The sequence below is a fragment of the Exserohilum turcica genome (genome assembly GCF_000359705.1).
Source record: "Exserohilum turcica Et28A unplaced genomic scaffold SETTUscaffold_5, whole genome shotgun sequence".
In the NCBI taxonomy this organism is placed as follows: Eukaryota; Fungi; Ascomycota; class Dothideomycetes; order Pleosporales; family Pleosporaceae; genus Exserohilum; species Exserohilum turcicum.
The window spans coordinates 1592377-1608816 of record NW_007360266.1 but is presented as its reverse complement, the minus strand read 5'-3'; the positions used below and the strand labels follow the sequence as shown (position 1 = coordinate 1608816).

General features: G+C 54.2%; 8 protein-coding genes across 8 annotated transcripts; 4 read left to right on the top strand and 4 right to left on the bottom strand.

Moving 5' to 3' along the window:
- Window positions 1-523: 523 nt before the first annotated feature.
- Window positions 524-1895, top strand: SETTUDRAFT_164811 (uncharacterized protein). Its single transcript, XM_008030951.1, has 3 exons — window positions 524-1088; window positions 1160-1648; window positions 1697-1895. The coding sequence occupies exons 1-3, from the start codon at window positions 565-567 to the stop codon at window positions 1737-1739; spliced, it is 1056 nt and encodes a 351-aa protein (XP_008029142.1). The 5' UTR covers window positions 524-564; the 3' UTR covers window positions 1740-1895.
- Window positions 1896-1965: 70 nt separating this feature from the next.
- Window positions 1966-2520, bottom strand: SETTUDRAFT_155954 (uncharacterized protein; the record flags this gene model as incomplete). The annotated part of the gene is made up of 2 exons (XM_008030950.1): window positions 1966-2334; window positions 2395-2520. 2 exons carry the CDS (start codon window positions 2518-2520, stop codon window positions 1966-1968), a joined length of 495 nt encoding a protein of 164 aa, XP_008029141.1.
- A 1199-nt stretch (window positions 2521-3719) lies between these two features.
- Window positions 3720-6002, top strand: SETTUDRAFT_139964 (uncharacterized protein). Its single transcript, XM_008030949.1, has one exon. The coding sequence runs from the start codon at window positions 3830-3832 to the stop codon at window positions 5870-5872; it is 2043 nt and encodes a 680-aa protein (XP_008029140.1). The 5' UTR covers window positions 3720-3829; the 3' UTR covers window positions 5873-6002.
- Window positions 6003-6821: 819 nt separating this feature from the next.
- SETTUDRAFT_164809 (uncharacterized protein) lies at window positions 6822-8259 on the bottom strand. The gene is made up of 3 exons (XM_008030948.1): window positions 7841-8259; window positions 7672-7787; window positions 6822-7611 (listed from the first exon to the last, which is right to left on the bottom strand). The coding sequence occupies exons 1-3, from the start codon at window positions 7974-7976 to the stop codon at window positions 7045-7047; spliced, it is 819 nt and encodes a 272-aa protein (XP_008029139.1). The 5' UTR covers window positions 7977-8259; the 3' UTR covers window positions 6822-7044.
- A 164-nt stretch (window positions 8260-8423) lies between these two features.
- Window positions 8424-9784, bottom strand: SETTUDRAFT_164808 (uncharacterized protein). The gene is made up of 3 exons (XM_008030947.1): window positions 9613-9784; window positions 9445-9564; window positions 8424-9392 (listed from the first exon to the last, which is right to left on the bottom strand). The coding sequence occupies exons 1-3, from the start codon at window positions 9774-9776 to the stop codon at window positions 8801-8803; spliced, it is 876 nt and encodes a 291-aa protein (XP_008029138.1). The 5' UTR covers window positions 9777-9784; the 3' UTR covers window positions 8424-8800.
- Window positions 9785-10006: 222 nt separating this feature from the next.
- Window positions 10007-10822, top strand: SETTUDRAFT_22122 (uncharacterized protein; the record flags this gene model as incomplete). The annotated part of the gene is made up of 3 exons (XM_008030550.1): window positions 10007-10404; window positions 10456-10753; window positions 10805-10822. The coding sequence occupies 3 exons, from the start codon at window positions 10007-10009 to the stop codon at window positions 10820-10822; spliced, it is 714 nt and encodes a 237-aa protein (XP_008028741.1).
- A 765-nt stretch (window positions 10823-11587) lies between these two features.
- SETTUDRAFT_180570 (uncharacterized protein) lies at window positions 11588-12434 on the top strand (the record flags this gene model as incomplete). Its single annotated transcript, XM_008030946.1, has 2 exons — window positions 11588-11744; window positions 11802-12434. 2 exons carry the CDS (start codon window positions 11588-11590, stop codon window positions 12290-12292), a joined length of 648 nt encoding a protein of 215 aa, XP_008029137.1. The 3' UTR covers window positions 12293-12434.
- Window positions 12435-12483: 49 nt separating this feature from the next.
- SETTUDRAFT_164806 (uncharacterized protein) lies at window positions 12484-16358 on the bottom strand. The gene is made up of 5 exons (XM_008030945.1): window positions 16033-16358; window positions 15765-15854; window positions 15596-15692; window positions 12864-15532; window positions 12484-12799 (listed from the first exon to the last, which is right to left on the bottom strand). The coding sequence occupies exons 1-5, from the start codon at window positions 16110-16112 to the stop codon at window positions 12760-12762; spliced, it is 2976 nt and encodes a 991-aa protein (XP_008029136.1). The 5' UTR covers window positions 16113-16358; the 3' UTR covers window positions 12484-12759.
- Window positions 16359-16440: the final 82 nt, after the last annotated feature.

The window sequence follows — 16440 nt, the reverse complement described above, 5'->3', positions numbered from 1 at the left end:
CTCGTGGGTATGATTCGGAATTGACCGGGACTCTCTTCTTGCGACTATTGAGATGCAATCGTGGTGACCGTTTCCAGCGACTGGAGATCAAGGAATAGGAGCAGTCGCAGTAACCCATGGAAGGCCAGTGTCGCTCGGTAGCATATCCAATCGAGCAACCTTGCACCAGGCTGTGAAGCGGGACAGGGAAGCCTGAGCAGCACAGCACAGAATGGGCACTTGACAGGCTTGAAACACAGCTGCGTCACCGAAGGGTAGAAGAGAAGCGTGACAAAAGACGGTGAGGGACGGGGCTGGGCTTTGTCTTGTGACGAGTGGCGGGTGGAGAGGTCGGGCGCAGGTGAGAGAGAGGGATGACAGATGACGGATGACGGCTTGCTGCGACTTAGCGGTGGCTCGTGTGTGGTCGCGCGCCAGTTGGGCCCACGCACGGCCAGGCACCATCGACCCCGCCGCCCCTCCAAGCATTCATTCAGCAGGTACCAAACACGCCCATACAACACAACACGACTACACACCACCACGACAACACGCCCAGACAAAGCACCCGCCCCAGCTCTCGCCATGGCCTACAACTTTGTCAGGTCGTACATAGACACTTTCCGCGAGCGCACCGCCGCCATCAGCCACACATCGACCTTCCGCGAGACGGGCCAGATAACACCAGAGGAGTTTGTGCTCGCCGGCGACTTTCTTGTCTTCAAGTTCCCTTCTTGGCAGTGGGCTGATGCCTCGTCGCCCTCGAAACGCGTCTCATACCTGCCCGAGGGGAAGCAGTTCTTGGTAACGCGCGGCGTGCCCTGCCACCGACGGCTCGACGACAACTTTGCCGGAGAGGCTGGCCAGGATGAAACCATAGTCAGAGACGGCTTCGCTGCTGGAGAGGGCGCAACCGACGACGACGGCTGGCTGCGCACCGGCGGCATGGCAGCTAGCCAGGAGGCCAAGGTCCGCGACGTGCGGACCGTGGACGAGAGCGGCAACCTCGGCGCAGCAGAAGACGACGACGAGATACCCGACATGGAGGATATCGAAGACGATGACGAGGCCATCATCAGGGACCCGCAGGCCGAGTCAAACACCCAAGCGTATGCCTGCCCACCACCTGCGCCCACCATGCTGCCTGGAGAAGAAGAAGACCTGCTGACGTACTCTGTAGTCCTCTGCGCACATATACTCTCTACATCACATACTCGGCGCACTACCGGACTCCGCGATTATATCTCTCTGGCTACGGCTCCACCTCTGTCCCGCTAAAGCCCCAAGAGATGATGGAGGACATTGTGGGAGACTACAAAGACAAGACAGTCACTATCGAGGACTTTCCCTTCTTTGAGAACCCTCTCAAGACTGCCTCGGTGCATCCTTGCAAACACGCGTCGGTGATGAAAGTGCTGCTCGACCGCGCCGACGCTGCGTTGAAGCTGCGGCTCACCAAACTCAAGGCTGGCAAAGACGTGAGCAAGCTCGATAGCGGCATGGAGGCGCTCGTCGACGACACGCGGTTACTGAAACTAACTGAGCAAGCCAAGAGCAAGGATGGCGAAGAGGCCAAGGACGACTGGGAAGTGTTGAGCGAGGGTGACGACGACGAAGTAGCTATTAGAGTGGATCAGTACCTGGTCGTCTTCCTGAAATTCATGGCCAGGTGAGTTTTGACTCTCATCAAGAAAGGTGTCATGCTAACATGCGACAGTGTCACACCAGGTATAGAACACGACTTCACCATGGGGGTCTGATTGTTGTCAGTCTTTTTTTGGCACAGGGATTGGCGTTTTGTGGCATCATTATCATCATAGGGTTGGCAATCTGCTGAACAGGCGTAGCGATAGATGTGGAAGGGTATAACGTAGCAATATCAATGATCGAACTTTCTTCTTGTATTTTGAAAGAACAAGTCATCATGCCCAGCACTTTTAACATGTATCGTGAGGAGATGAAGTTGGAATGATTGGAATTTGAAATTTATGAAGCCCGCCGTTTGAAATTCCCAAACGACTGTTTCCAGTTTGGCACCCCTCCGGGTCGGCGCAGCTCTAGCTCCTTGCCTTCATAACCAAAACTGCTCTCAGCTCGGTGGAACATGGCACATAGCCTGTCAAGGAAGCCTGCTTCTTTGGTGGAGGCTTTAGGCAGGGCCTGGGGTGATTCCAGAGTACCAGGTGCGATGTCGCCCGAGAAGTCTTCGTCTACTTCGTCGTTGTACAGCGAGTTGGTTTCGTCTGATTCTGACAAAGAATCCATGAGGGCATGAAACTTGTTGTTGAGGTGAACGCGCCATGTGTCGACGTGAGCTGGTGACATAGTAGCCGATAGGCGTTCAGCAATCTCAAACTAGTCCAGTTAGCCACGGTGCTGGTCAAGGTGGAGCTTCACGCGAGCAGCATGACGTACCTCTCGCAGGCCTAGCAGTCGAAATTGCTCGGCCCGCCTCTGAAGGCGAGGGGCTGATGGTGTGATTGGCATTGCACATGCCAGCGTGAAGAGGGCCACGAGGGCCACGAGGATGTGGGAGCGCATGCTGGAAGCAAGACGGCAGGGAAGAAGATGGATGGATGACGTCGACAGTACGAGTCTATTGGATGTATAGCTATCAAAGCTATATGGGTGTGGTTCTCGAGGCACACTAATAGACCAGCGCTCTTGTCAAAAGTAGCGAAATGAAGAAAAGAGGGGAGTCGGTGCAAGATGAATGGTTTAGCACGAAAATGACAGACCAGGAGCCACACGGATTACCGCTGCTAGGTGAGTTGCGGTCGAATATATCCGTTGCGGGTACAGTCGGGGGTAATAGTTGACCGAGAAGGATATGTGTGTATAAGTACCGTAGACCCCGCCAAACATTACCCATGCCCAGATGAAGTGTACTATAAATGCATCCGCGGGACAAAGCTCACTGGCTGACGAACAGGTTGAGTGTTGCTGTCATAATTCCGAAACGCCATGGACGCATAAAAGGACGCCGGATCGGCAAGTGAGGCGCAAGGAAACCATATAGCGACAGCCTGGGGCAGCCTAGCAGGCATGGTGCCGTGGAATCGGACCAACCATGGCATGACGGCAGCGCCATGTAAATAGCCTGGGGATGGGTAGGCGCGCGGCCGTCGTACTGCATGAAGGCGTACCTGGCTGCATGATTCAGCACGCCCAGGACTATGAGGGCCTTTCCTGGCGTTCCTTTCTGAAACACGGCGCCGGCCTTGGGACCTGCGGCTGAATGGTTGCGGGGTTTCTGGATGCGAGGGACGGGACAGACTTGGGAGTGGATGCCGCTGCTTGGCTGGCGTAGCAGCTGCTACTAGGAGAAAGGTGGTTGACTCCGGATTGGGGGAGGGATGATTACGCCGAGCGATGGGCTGGAGGGATTGCGGAAAGCGACTAGAAAGCGGGCTGGGGTGAAACCGACGTCGCAGTTGGATTGCGCGTCAAGGCGGGCACTACCACTAGCGGCAAACCGCCCGCGCGCGCACGGGCCTGACGTGAGGCGGGCTGGGTGGCCTCGTCAGTTGTGGTTGTGTTGAAACAATTGCGCCAAGGGAAAGCCTGCCAAGCCTCCCAGTCCTACCTCACCCCGACGTCACCCACGCCCGCTATCCACACTCTCCCAACTCACCCACTCCCAACCTCAGGTCCCGGGGCTGCCGATATACGCATTTGCATCGCTCGCTACTCCCAGCTGTCGCCGCTTGGACACCGGCGCTTCTGCACGTACAATGGTTGCTTGTGCTCGCACCTTTAGGCCCGACCCTCGGGGAAACGGGACACGCTTTTTCGACACATTCTGACCATCCTGGCCCGACATCTGCGCCCCAGCCTGCTATTACCCGATATGGACTGCAGTCCTCCTTCGCCTCCACGCCTCCATCTCAGCCAGCTTCCACCCATTGCCATCCTCAGTGCGCATTTGAGCGACAATGAAGAGGGCGCCCTCACCAACACGCTGCGCCAGCACGACGCCCCGCTGACCAGCGACATGTCGAGGGCCAAGATGTTCGTTGGTAGGGTGGGGACGAAGAGAAGAGCCGAGTTCGAGTTGCGGTCGCGAAAACTGGTTGTTGACGAAGTCGCGGGCACCAAGCGCACAGCGACGCATGCAAAGGTGTCCACTCATCCGCATAAGAAGCAGAGAGCCATCGGATCGCCAGTCACGACCGCTTCTGCCAATCAGAGATATTCCCTTATCAAAGAAGAACATAGCAACATCTTAGCAGCCGGAGACTACTCGGAAGCTGAAGCTGAAGCGCCGAATAAGAGGCGGCGTACTTCACCGTTTTCGTCACCGTTGGCTCAAGACGAAGTTCATCTTGCACAGATGTTTGAGAATAATTCAAAAGATGACCTCGTCTGGGTCATAAAAATGGACTGGATAGAGGCTTGTGTGGCCGCGGGCCATGTCGTTCCCCTAGGCGATAACTTGGTGTTTAAAGGGAAAGTGCAACAACGACCAAAGCCAGCCAATCTCGAGCTAGCCAAAAACATCGTTTCTGTAATACCAAAACATCAACCCGTGTCCCAGGCGCTCTTGGCTACCAAACCTCCACACCAGCCTCATCGATTCGGCAATAAGACGTCTCGACGTTTTGAAGGCAAGAGCTATGCCTCTTCTTCCCAGTCTATCACTCGCTCATACACTTCGCAAGCTGCGCATCTGCTTCAGCAAACCACGAGCGAGTATGAAGGTGAGGATAGTGACTTACCACCACCGCCCGAGTGGGTGAAACTAGGTCTCAAGTATGCGTGCCAGCGCTTCACTCTTGGCAACGGGCCGAATGAGGTCTTTCTTAACCAACTCAGGAAAATCAGGACCGCTCGGACCCTTATCGACGACGAAATTGGCGTGCGCGCTTACTCAACAATCATTGCGTCGATTGCTGCTTACCCGTGGAAACTCTGCCATCCACGTGAGCTTGCGCGATTACCAGGGTGTGATGAGAAGACGGCGGCCTTGTTTGTGGAATGGAAGAACACGGGCAAGATCCAGGCTGTCGAAGACTACGAGGATGACGAGGCAATGAAGGTCTTGCGCTTGTTCTACAACATATGGGGCGTTGGTGCCAAGACAGCGAGGCATTTTTACTACAATAATCACTGGACTGAGCTGGATGACATTATTGAATATGGGTGGAACGAGCTTGACAGGGTGCAACAAATCGGTGTCAAGTACTACGAAGAGTTCCAAGAACCCATTCCCCGTGCTGAAGTTGAACAAATAGCTGCAGTCGTCCGCGAGCATGCTGTAAAACTACGCGATGAACGTATCACTGTTACAATTGTTGGTGGATATAGACGTGGTAAGGCGGCATCTGGAGACGTGGATATCATCGTCTCGCATCCTGAGTTGGAACGTACAGCGGGCCTGGTTCAAGAAATTGTAGGATCCTTGGAGGAAGCCGAGTGGATCACGCATACCTTGACCATGAGTTTGGCAAACACTAATCGCGGTCAACAAACGCTACCTTTTCGTTCTACAAGAGGCACTGGGGTAGGCTTTGATACCCTTGACAAGGCGCTTGTAGTATGGCAGGATCCCGCCTGGCCGGCCCGAGAACAGGATCTCAAGGCAAACCCAAGTGCCAAGAATCCTGCCATCCATCGCCGAGTCGACATTACCGTATCGCCATGGCGGACTGTAGGTTGTGCAGTCTTGGGCTGGAGCGGTGGCACGACCTTTCAGCGAGATCTGCGACGATACGCGAAAGCCGTCAAGGGCTGGAAATTTGATAGCAGCGGCATTCGCAGCCGAACTAATGGCGAAGCCATCATGCTTGAAGGGCCGAATGGCGTCAATGGAACACCCGAAGATGCAGAGAAGAAGGTCTTTGAAGGCCTGGGACTCGAGTACGTGCCGCCTGAATGCAGGGTCACATATTGAAGAACCGTTTGCAAAAAAGCATAACGTGAAGGAACTACTATATCGTCCCTGCATCCCCTCCCTGGACCCCTTCCATGGTACTCATTCCAACCAGCATTTCAAGTAATTGATTGCCTTGACATGGTGCAATGCCCAATTCCAGCTTCTCTGCCGCCATGACCCGCAGAAACCCTCGACGCCTCCCACAATCCCCGCTGCCTCTCTTATGAAGCCCATCGACATACTCACAACAACCTTGCAACTAAGTACCGGCTTTATCCAGTATATCTCTCTCCACGCCCTCATTCTCGCGAGATCCATCACCACGTCCCAATCTCACATCCCATGTCTTGCACTGCTGCTGCTACTCCAAGTCTTCGTCTCCCTGGCCCTGCTCGCGAAATCTCTTGTATACTTCATCCCGTGGTTGAGCAGGCATTTGCAGAAGACACAATATGAGCACGATGATGAAGGGGCGTGGCGTGGTGAACTCATCCTTCATGTGGCTATTTTCATGCTGGGCTGTGCGCCGTTTTGCGGTACGCTCGGCTTGGGAGGTGGTGTGGTGTATTATACAGGCAAGGTGTGGATGTATGGTCGGTGTGAGGGGAACACGTATGCGATGAGGCAATTCAGGCTGGATCCGTCGTACCGGTACTCGCAGCAAGAAGGGGGGAATGTTGTGTTCCAGCAGCCAGGAAATATACGACATGGGCAGCGTGAAGATGGCTTGGTACAGCCACCAGCAGCGGTTTTGGCACCGCAACTAACGGCAGAGAGGGCCAGATGGAATCTGCGTACATTTTCTGGTATTAAGTCAACTTGGAGGAGTGAGAAGGGTTGGTGGAAGAGTGGATATTATGAGCGGGATGTGCGGAGGAGGAATTTCGAACAGGATGTTGAAATGGGGATAGTGAGGAGAGGATGAATGGAGACATTGACGATATCGATGTAAGACTTGTTGTCAAGTGGCTCTCGAGCATATAGCAAAGACTATGATTGTCACAGAATGGAAAAAAAGTGAAATTTAGCATCTGGAATCAACGGGTATCTCCTCAACCACTGCGTGCCTAGACAATTTCAGCTTTCACCTTTACCAACCCTCAATCTCTGCGTGTCCGACTCAATTTCAGCCTCCACTTCTTTCAATCCCCAAACGCCTTTACTCTCCTGATCGACACCAACAACAAAAATCACGTGTGCTTGCTCTTGACACCATCCAAATGCCACTTCATGACCTTCTGAAAGATGCCCTTGCCGTCGCCCTCAATCACATCCCCGTGGCACGGAATGATGCGCTCAAAGCCCCACTTGTCAATCTTCTGCATGCTCTTGGAGAAACCAGCGCGATCAGACGCACTAGTACCATACCACACGGTGCGCTGCTGCCACTTTGCGTCGCCTTTTGTATTTTGCAGCGTGTTGAAAATCTTGCTTAGAATACCCGTGTTTGGGTCTACGCCTGCCTTGCTGAACTGCTCTGTTGCGGGAAGATTGAACAAGAGGTCAGCCTCGATGAGGGTGCGGGTGGGCCGGTGGTGGAAAACGACTTCTTTGTTGACATGCGAAGGCACGTATTCCCAATCGAACTCTGCGTCGAATTCCGGAGAGATGGAAGTCACGGGCTTGTCGGCACTGAAGAGCACGCTAAACGGCACATTTTCGTTCTTCTGCTTTGCGCGCTTCTCAGGAAGCATTTCGGGGCCCATGACTTGGGCGTTGGGGTACTCGGCGTGCCAGGGGCCGAGGAAGATGTGGTGCTGCGGGGCGGTGTATGTTAGTTATGCTATGCGAAGCTCTGGAAATGGAGGAAGACGTACTTCGTTGTCGAGGGCAGCAATGTATTTGACCTCGCCCATCTCGGACACTTTGCGCTTCACATCTTCGGTGAGTGCGACGGGGGAGAAGACGGCAAGACCACCAGACTCGAGGCGCACTGTGGAAATTGTCAGCGAGTGGCCCGTGATGGCTGGAAAAGCTGCAACATACCGATTGTTCCCCTTCCGCCAATCTTGAAGCGGCCAAATCTCCAAAACGGGACCGAGAGCGTGGTCAACACGTGAGGAACCACGTCACGAATCACCATGACACTGGCGGGGTCGGAGGGCACTAGTTTCGAAGACATTTTGGACGACGAGAGACTGTGAATGTGCCGGTGAAGAGGGAAAGAAAGAGAGTTCCAGACCGAAGGCACAAGGTTTACTTATTCGAGGATGCGCCGGATGTTTGGGACACGGATCTGGTTGGAAGACGTAATGTCGGGAGATTTTGCTATGACGCAAGGTTGGATGCTAAAATTGGAGATTCAAGGGCCACGAAATGTCAAGTGCCACGTCGAGTAGCTACACGTTTAAGCCAAACTCCTTCCTACTCATGTATTACAAAGTGCGCGGCATCCAGAATCAAAACTCGGATGCATAGTTGGGCGACAACATGGCAAAAAGCGCATGAACCGAGGTGTCACAGTCCATGGTCCGACCGTCAGCATCCCTGGGAGACGCGCTTTGTCAGCTGCATCACGGAACCAGAACCAGAACCCCCAGATTCTAGACAAGGTCTTCACACCACCTCTTCATGAGCAGTTGCCGAGCATCAGGAGACCTAGTCGTTCCATTTTCACATGCCTGTAATTATACACTAGCCATTCCTGTCGTTATACCTGTTGGAGCTGAGCTGCTCACTACACCCCATCCTGCCACTTGAGCCTGCCATTTGCCGTCTGGTTTCGGCTATCTCGTACTTGTATGTAGGTATAGGGATGCTGCGGACCGCCGATCCACAACATCGACAGACCCACAACCCGTCCTTGAGTGGAAATATTCCGGTGGAGCACATGGCTCGGCGGACAAAGATTCGCGGTCGTGCGATCTCGTTATTTGCAAGCATCGCAGGCTGGATAGCTGGGCCAGACTCCTGGGCTTTTGCGTCATGCTCCTATTTGGTAGATCTTCACCTGGCGTTTTCAGCGCTCAATTCAGCCATGAGCCCTCCCGCATCCCTTTCCTTTGCATCTTCTTCGAGTCTCTTTTGAATAAATGCGCCTATCTGTTTGACCTTTTCCAGCGCAATGTTTGTGCAATTCAGTAGGGCCAGCGGATTGATGGTGGCTCCTCCATACTTGGCAATCTGGCAAATCTCTCCGTGCTTGTTCATGGTAACAATCACCTCTCCTTGTCGAACCTGCTCTTCGGCCAAGTTTGCGTCCACCAAGAATATTTCTCCTTCAAAGTAGGAGAATGTAACACAGAGCGGTTGGTGGAGAATGGACAATGGAATCGGCTCGCGCTCGCGTACGCTGAGAATGGTCGCTTTCTCGCCTTCGACTACGACGTCTGGTCTCCTAAAGTGTTGCAGCGCTGCCATGACGGCTATGCAAGAAGCGTCAATGAGACCACCGTCGTGGTCGATTATGTGTACGTCCGCGCGGAGAGCAAAGCACTGTAAGCCGGCGATGATGCAGAGTGACTCGGTGTCCAGAGCGTTGGAGCGACGAATGGCCTTTTCGAGTATGCGCGAGAGGATCACTTCGGCATCTGTAGGGCTAGAACCAAGTCAGAAACACTTTTGGATAGCCAGCCATAATTCCGACGTACCGGCCAACTTCAAACGCCGGCGAAGCCATTGGTGAGAACTCTGTGACTATTTGGAAGATGCCATCGAACTTGCGCTCCGGTGGTGGTGTCGTCACGTCTACCGAGATACGGGCAATGACTCTGAGCTTTGTTAGCTTGCGCACTCAATACTCCGCCATTACCACGTACCTGGTCTTGCCCAATTGCACGTCAGCGACGCCATATTCGTCGCCAAAGGTGAGCTCAAGTGGACGAAAGGCGTCAAAGGTGCGCCGGTCGATGCGAATCTGCTCTTGCAGCGCTTGTTTAATGAACTCGCGCTCATTGAGCGATATCTCAGCTTCTCGAGGCATAATACCCCCCTATGGTCAGTGTGTGGTTGTTGGTTGAAGTCCTGGTTGTTGAACAAGCATGGAAAATGCGGCGCGGGGAAAAGTGAACGCCGATGCTTAGCGCGACTTGAACATCGCGAGCCCATGTGCGCCATCTTTTGTACATCAACAACAGGCACCGCCCACCACACGCAAGACTTCCGAAACCGACGTCTCATTAAAATTACCCTACCGACTCCAACTATTCTACAATGACGACCGCCCACAGACCCACGTTCGATCCCGCACGCGGCAAAGAAGCTCAGCGAGGACCCGCCTACCATCAGCGACTCCTCCCTGCGCACACAACACTCAAACATAGACAGCCGGGCCAGGGTGGAGATGCTGATAACATCCAGCGCGACTTGCGCGCCGAGCTCTTGGAGGCCGAGGCACGTTACATTGCAAAGAAGAACGGCACATACGTAGAGCCGGACGCAGCGGCCGAACCTGGAAATGCGCCTAAGCGTCAGATTGACGCGGTGTCAGTGGCTGAAGATGCAGACGAAGATGAAGCAGCTCAGAAGCGGCGGCGAATAGAAGTGCTTGAAAAATTCAGGGATGTGGATGCCGACGACAGTAGTAGTGAGAGCGAGAGCAGCGACGATGAGTAGGTCTATGCTGCATTTTGATCTGGCGCACTTGACTAACGGTGTACTAGTGACGAAGACGAAGAAGACGAAACCGCGGCCCTGATGCGCGAGCTCGAGAAGATTAAAAAGGAGCGTGCTGCAGCCAAAGCGAAAGAGGAGGCCGAACGCGCAGCCGAAGAGGAGCAGCAACGTGAAATCGACGTCGCACGCGGCAATCCTCTGCTCAACGCAAAAGACTTTACTATGAAGCGCCGATGGGACGATGACGTGGTTTTCAAGAACCAAGCACGTGGCACCGAAGACAGGAACAAGAAGAAGGAATTCATCAACGACATGCTGCGTTCCGACTTTCACAAGAAGTTCATGGTAAGCAGTCGTGGTCCTGATGTCCCTAGTGTTGCTAACACACTACGACAGTCCAAGTACGTGCGATGAGGTCATCGCGGGATGTGAGTTTGTTTTCGACGTGTAAGTCCTCGTGCATTGCTGGCATCCATGGGTCTTGGCGTACTGGGTCTGGAATCTTTCATACAGCCTTTGCGAATGGCGCGGGATACCCCAGATCTTGGCGGGAACAAGGGAGCCAGTGACGGGACGGAGTCTTGTGGAACGCTTATCCTTATCTCGATCAGCAGCGGCAACTACCATTCACAGAGGGCAGCTTTATCTATCGCCTCAGCCCGCCGTTGCTAGCGACCGGTCCAAACAAGACATGTTTGTGGGCTTAGAGACCACCTTGACACGTTTGCCGAAGTGCGGTTGTAGAGAGGACTACTTGTACGGAGGTCGTTTCTCAATATCAGATATAGACGCTTCATCGCAATGGACATGCAAAAGCCGGGGGACATCACCCAGTTATTTAGCCTGACAACGCCCGTCTACGAAATCAGGACCCTAGCATCCTATAAGAGTGCTAAGCATGGCTTAGCTCCCTACCGCCATCCTCTTATGATGTATCTGCATCCTACGATCTACGCCATCTCCAGCAGAGTGACCTCATAAGGCTTATATCCGTCCGTCTCACACGCACACACACACACCCCTCTGTGGTATTGGCAGGCGGCCCAACAGACCATGGCCCAGCATATATGTATATAGCACAGCTCATCTGTAGACCAACCCAATTTCCAAACTTGATACTCATCACCCCATCTATCCATCTATCCATCTACAATACATATATACATACATACACAAAAAATGGCAGGCTACGGCAACCGCACCGCGCCCTCGTACACAGCCGCAGACCTCGAGTCCCAACACACCAGCACGCGGCTCAACCTGGTAGATTCGCACACGCCGTACCACAATCCGCACGACAAGCACGGCTCGGGCACCACGGGCGGCGCTGGTTTCGGTACGAAGAAAGGCTATTTTCTTGGATTTTTTTGTTGTTGATTGGTTGATGATGCAGTCTTGTCCTTGATCCTGTTCTCAGAGGTGGCCTTTGGTGGCGCTATGCACGCTTCACTACATATTCAGCTTTCCATTTCCCTTTCCACTGCCTTGCCTCCTCCTCCTCCTCTCCATCTTCTTCTTCCTCTGCTCATTCACCCACTAACACATTCTCCACACACACCAGGCAACAAGCGCTCGTCCTCGTCCTCGACCCCCTCCTCCTCAAGCAAAGACAACTCAGAATTCCGCTTCGGGTCGCACGACTCGACGACGCCATACTCGCATCCCGCGCCGCTGGGCAGCGGGTCGACGGGCGGCGCGGGCTACGGGAACAAGACGGGCGAGATGGGGGGTCCGACGCCGGATTCGGCCGTGGGCCGAATCGTCGAGAAGGTCGGGGGCGTGGTGCGGAGTCAGAGGGTGGTTGGCGTGGGGAGGGGGATGCGGGAGAGGGAGGGGTATGGGAGGGATGAGGATGATGAGGGGGAGGAGAGGGTGGCTAATTAATTTTAGGGTTTTATAACAGATACTTTATGAATGCTCGTTATTGTGGGAGTAAAGATAGTCGAGCTACTTTTGGAGGCGTCGAGATTGTGTCAGCTAAGTATTCCTGACATGGCTGGAATGAGCTTAGTATTTGTATTTAAACAAGACATGTATTTAAACGGTTGACTTCACTTAACCGGACAATACCATTTCCGAATACATATGTATATATTCACCAGAAAAAAAAAGTTTGTATTCCTGCACATGCCAATGCCTTCATTATTGCCTGATCTATTCAAGAAAGAAAAAAAGGCAAAGCTTGGGCATGACTGTCTTTACAATGTACGAACCTACTACCAAAGAATAAGAAATACAAGACGAAGAAGAGACTGTGACTGCAATAGGCAATGCTTATGCTCATGCTCAAAAGCCCAAATGCCCCTAAGACGGACGACACGTCGCCCGAGCAAATGTCAGAGGAACATGTCTTAGTAAATGCCTTGCGTGCGGTACTGGAAGGTATCGTAACTGTCATCCTTGTTAGCGAAAATTCCCAAGAATGGAAGAGCTAGCAGCTAGTGAAAAAACTTACAGTCGGGTATAATAACTCCCCACACTCTTTGCAACAAGTTCTTCGACAAAGCTTTCTGCTTCTTCCTTGCTCAAATGCAGCATAAGCCTTGCCCGCAAACTATTTGTTACACTGGCTGCACCGGCAGCAAAGCACGGCATACTGCTCTGCTTGCTCATCAACTCGACAAGCATAATGAGCCTCTCGGCATCCTTCCTTAATGCTTGGAACGCCTTCTTGCATAGCGTCTTGAACTCTTCAAAAGGAGGTGACCCAATTCCGCCAAGGACATCGACGTAGTCTTGTGTCAGCTTGAAGGGTGCAGCTTCAAAACCCATGGAGCCAGGCGAGTTGGAAAGCATAAAACCAAAGTCAATATGGATTATGTGACCCATGTTGTCAATGAGCAAGTTGCCGTTGTGACGGTCCTTGAGCTGTAGTACGTAGCAGATGATGCTGTAAGCCGCTAGCGAGCGACCAAAGGCCGCCACACCAGAAATGTAAGCTTCTGAATCAGGATCTCCAAACGTTTTGAGCCAGTGGTCCTTGAGGGTTGCTATGCGTTTCCGGGGATTGTTGCCTGCTGCGATGCTGGCAAGTGTCAAGCTTCGTTTGAGAGAGTGTAGGGAGACGCCGTTGGTAATCGTTTCAATGAGGCCGCCGGATTCACCAGTAACGAGGATGCGCATACGCTTCGTCCAAACGGGCACATCAGCTTCTTCCCAAATCTTGGCGCAGACTTCGATAAGCTGGCAAGCGAATGCCTCCTGCCGTAGATCCGCCCCTGTCTTGACAATGACACTGATCAGGTCCCAATTCTTCATGTGTCCATATGGTGAAGATCGCCGTATACGTTCTCGCTTTGCGCTCCACTCTTCTCCAAACGTTGCAGCACTAGGATCGTCCCGGTCACCTTTCCGCCGCATCCCACCAGTCTTCAAGTCATTCTCCATACGAGCAGCACCCGCACCCGTATTGGGAGAAACCGCCAAGTCATCGTCAAGAACTTCGGGGTCTGCTGTGATTGCAGCTGGATCTGACTCTGCCATGATGGTATCAAAAGTCGGACCCTGATCTTCGCTCAGGAAATTTTGCTCCTCCAGGCTCTGCATGCTTGCAATAATCTTGGCCTTGATTGCCGCTACCTCGCCCTTTGGCCGCTTTGCACCGCTTGCTTCCAGTTGTGCCAGCATCTGAGCAGCCGTGCGCATGTGAGTTGCCAGAGCAGAAAAGTCTGGCTGGTCGGCAGCCTGGTTTGCTCGATTCAAATTGGCTGGGATCGTCATTCGCCTACTAGGGATAGGGCTGGCTGAGCGGCTGATCTGTGAGTCTGACGTCCGCGGTGTAGACATGGTAGCCACAGATGACAAGGTGTTGGCGCCACTCGAAGACCTGGGTGCCGGGATTTTGCCGATTGCGGTTGGAGGAGGCAAGGTTATTCTTGCTAGTCCTGAGGCAATGTCCGTCTCATCCGTATCCTTGATAAGCGAGGTACTGCCGAGATCTCCGGTTACTGGTTCGAATACGCTGTCTGATCCGTTTGGTGGCGTTCGGTCGTATGCAAGGTATTCGGCGTTCGTAATGTCAAACAGACGCCGTCTTGAAGTGCCCTTTTCCAGCATCAGCTTCTCGAGTAACTGCTGATTTTGCTCCGTGTCTGGGTCAAAATCAAAGTCTTCTTCCAGCACCTCGACCATGAGCAGATATGGTACTCGCTCCGCACTGTTGAGGCTGGTGGCTTCGGCGGGGTTAATGCGGACTATTCGGTGGTGCCGACTTTGCGAAGGAATGCCATCTTTCAACGTCGGAGGCGACAGTAGCGGGATATCGACTTCAGCTGGCAAGTCCTGGGCTATTAGCGCCAGTTCGGCTCTCAGAGCACTCAGCCGTGCAGGCTTGGGTACAACGACCAAACGATTCGAAATGTCCTCAAGAGCACTCAAGAACTGGGTTTCGTTTCTAAAGTAATTGGATCGCAATAGGCGTATTTTCTGTGCGCGGGACAGGGCAGTTGGCGACAGGGGTCTTGGTTGCTGCGCGAGATGTCTGCGAGGGCCGAGTTGGAGCGGACTTGGTCCGAGGCCAGCAGTGGCGGGTGGGGTAGGGAGGGGAGAGGTGCTGGCATCGCGAAAGTCGGGCAAGGAAGACGAACTGAGGCGGGCTTCGGATGCTATTGACAGCAGCGAGGGACGGTGATGGGCGGAGGGTGCCCGCTGGGTGTTGAGGGGTCGGGCGGCCTGCTTCCTCAGATCCTTGGGGTCGCGCAGCTCGCGCGGGCGCTGCGAAGCCGATCTGCCTGTTCGTCCATCCTCAGGGTCCGAGTGTTGTTGTGTCGAGCGCTTTTGCCTGGGCCTTGGCGAGCCTCCCGTGACCGTCTTGCTCCTCCCCACCTTTGCCGTCTGCACATTGTCCGAGATGATGTCCTCGACGGGCCTGGGTTTTCGCGCCTGCGCAATGGCCAATGGACCGGCGTGAGCTGGGAGGAACGGGGCGGCGATGCTCGCCAGGACCAGACTGGAGAGCACGCTCACAGGCAAGACGTTCTCCTTGATCTTCTCCCGCCGCGAGGGCTCGGCGGAGCCAAAGACAATGCGCTGGACGCGGTTGTATATGCGGCGACAGGTCTTGAAGGCGATTGAGTTTGGGGCGTTTGCAAGGTCGTGGAGATAGGTCTGGAACAGCCAGAAGGTCTGCAGGCCACGTATTAGCAGGCGCGGAGCGGCCGACAAGCCAGGGTGTCGTCAAAAGCGTACCAGCAGAGCGCCGTTGACGGACTCTTCGCACAAGTCGATGATGAACTCCTCCAGGGCCATGGACTCATTGTCGATGCTGATGAGGAGGTGGCATAGCCTAAGCGGCCGCGTTTGTAAGCTAGCTGTTCATACGCCGTCGGGCTCGATGGCAGGCGGGCGGGCGACGTACTGCGGGAGGAAGAACTCGAGCTCCTCGTAGGCGAACTGGCGCAGCTTGGAACAGAGCACATAGTGGATTCCGACGTGGTCTGCATACCGGCTGTTACATTCGCTCTCGTGTTAGCCAAGGGGGCTCCGCGAATGCTGAGGGCTGGGTGGCAGGCAGAGGGCGCTGCGCTGCGCTGCGCTGCGGCGGTGCAGCCATGCAGCGGGCAACGGTGGCTTCCGACGGCGACGGGGGAGAGAGGGCGAGGGCTTGGGAGAGGAGTGCGACTCACGCCAGGTATGCTACTGCGAGGCTCGGATCTTGGTTGAAGTGCTCAGATTCTATAAAGCGCTCTAGCAGATTCCAACTCATCTGGGACGGCTCATTGGGGCACGGTAGGGATGGAGGGCGACGGCATGCGAGTGGGAAATGCTCAAAAGGGTCCCATGAGGAAAGATGGGGCGCCAGACAGGGTTCAGCGGGCGGAGATGAGCTGCTCCGCCTTACTTGGTCGATAGCCGTAACAATCTCGACGTCTATGCGAACCCCCAGGTTCTTCCCGGCCTCGCATCTCTGCCCTCTGTGCACCCGGCACGCAGTCTCTGCCACTGCCACTGCTCTTTTGGCCTGCTCAAGCCCGTCTTCACATCGCCACATGTTCTCCCACGCCCTGCCCCGCCACGTGGTTCACCAAGACAGG